A 1,638-nucleotide genomic window follows, 5' to 3' on the forward strand; every position below is an offset into this window, starting at 1 on the left:
TCTGATTCCGGCCTTACGCTCTTTACTGTGATTGGTCAATTCACTTACTGCTTGCGTGTTACGGCCTTATGTTCTTGTATGTGCCATGAGCTTAAGTCCGCAAACACAATAGAGTAGTAAGCTTTAAGTCTTAAGGAATTAACCAATCATAGTCGATTATTCGTCTTATGTTACGGAAGGTGTGTGCGACAGCCCTTAAGGTTTCGTTTGGCAACCCTGCTATCACTTGTCATGACCCGCGAAAAACAAAATGTCCGACATTGACGACATGTAAGTAGACATTTGTTATAACAAAATTTATATATTTAATTAATATTAATTGTATAATATTAAAGTTATTTTTCACGATCTTCTTTCAGCTTAATGGAGGACGCGAACGCCAATATTAATGAATTAATGGCCCTGAGGGCTGAAGTTCTAATATTGCGTAAAAAACTATCAGAACCACAGTCCTCAGAGCCATTGCTGCCATTAGGGCAGCTCATGCCGTCCGCCCAACCAGCGGCGACGAAGCCGCTCGGACCAGCGGCGACGCAACCGCCCGAACCGGCCGCACCGGGACCAGCGGCAACGCAGCCGCCCACGCCGGAACCACCGGCCTCAGAAGAAAAACGTAAGTAAATACACCTTTTTTGTCAGATTCTTTCGTTTATGCAAAATAAACCAAAATTACCTTATAGTAAATAAGTAGAGTTAGATAATAAATAATTCATTAATTCATTAATCATTACAGCCAGACGCTGGCAGAAAAGCCGCCACAGCAGACACGCTGGAGAACGCGGTGGCCGCGGAGGCCGCGGAGGACGCGGAGGCCGCGGAGGGCGCGGAGGCCGCGGAGGCCGCGAAGAAAATGGAATTAAAAAAATTTATATTTTTAAGTAAAACTGTAATATATATATATATATACAAATAAATATAAAGTTCAGTAAATACAAACGTAAATACATAAGTTTATTATATACATACATAATATGTCATTACTACTATATAAATCATAAAAGATCGTCGATGCACCACAGCACAGTCATCACCAATGTCATTGCCAATGACATTGGTGATGATTAGGGCCCGGATCTACGGGCGCGATCCCAGGTCCGCGCACAGAGCATCACTGCGTGCTAGTGAGTCGAACGGTCGCTGAAATAAGATGGCTCATTTCACCGAGCGTTCGACTCACTAGCACACAGTGGTGCTCCGCGCGAAACCCGGATCCCGCCCGAACATCCAGGCCCTAGTCATTGCGATCAATTTATTTCGGATTAATAAGACATTCTCTAATCTTTCTCCTGCCTTTTCGTTGCCTGTAAATTTAAGATAATAATGTTCACCATGATAAGAATAAGAAATTATAACAGAAATCAATTAAGGAAGAATGACCAATGTGAGCCAACACAAAATGTTTTTTGGGAAACAATAACTTTCATATATTATAAATCATAAGTATAAATTACAGACGTTTCGACATCATTATTGTGTTTGCTTCAAATGTATAAACCATATTCTAGATGTAGTAAGCAAGTTTACTTTATTTCACTGGGACGTTTACTACATCTAGAATGTAAAGAGGACACAATAATGATGACGAAACGTCTGTAATTTATACTCTAGATTTATAATATATGACAGTCATTTCACAAA

General features: G+C 40.7%; 1 protein-coding gene across 1 annotated transcript; it reads left to right on the forward strand.

The window, feature by feature from the left end:
- Positions 1 to 250: 250 nt before the first annotated feature.
- On the forward strand, positions 251 to 821 carry LOC108758495 (ubiquitin carboxyl-terminal hydrolase 51-like; the record flags this gene model as incomplete). The annotated part of the gene is made up of 3 exons (XM_018503488.1): positions 251 to 270; positions 360 to 613; positions 734 to 821. Coding segments are annotated over exons 1-3 (362 nt in total), but the record flags the coding sequence as incomplete, so codon positions are not given.
- Between the last annotated feature and the right edge of the window lie 817 nt (positions 822 to 1,638).

This window comes from Trachymyrmex cornetzi, unplaced genomic scaffold (assembly GCF_001594075.2).
Source record: "Trachymyrmex cornetzi isolate Tcor2-1 unplaced genomic scaffold, Tcor1.1 scaffold1574, whole genome shotgun sequence".
In the NCBI taxonomy this organism is placed as follows: domain Eukaryota; kingdom Metazoa; phylum Arthropoda; class Insecta; order Hymenoptera; family Formicidae; genus Trachymyrmex; species Trachymyrmex cornetzi.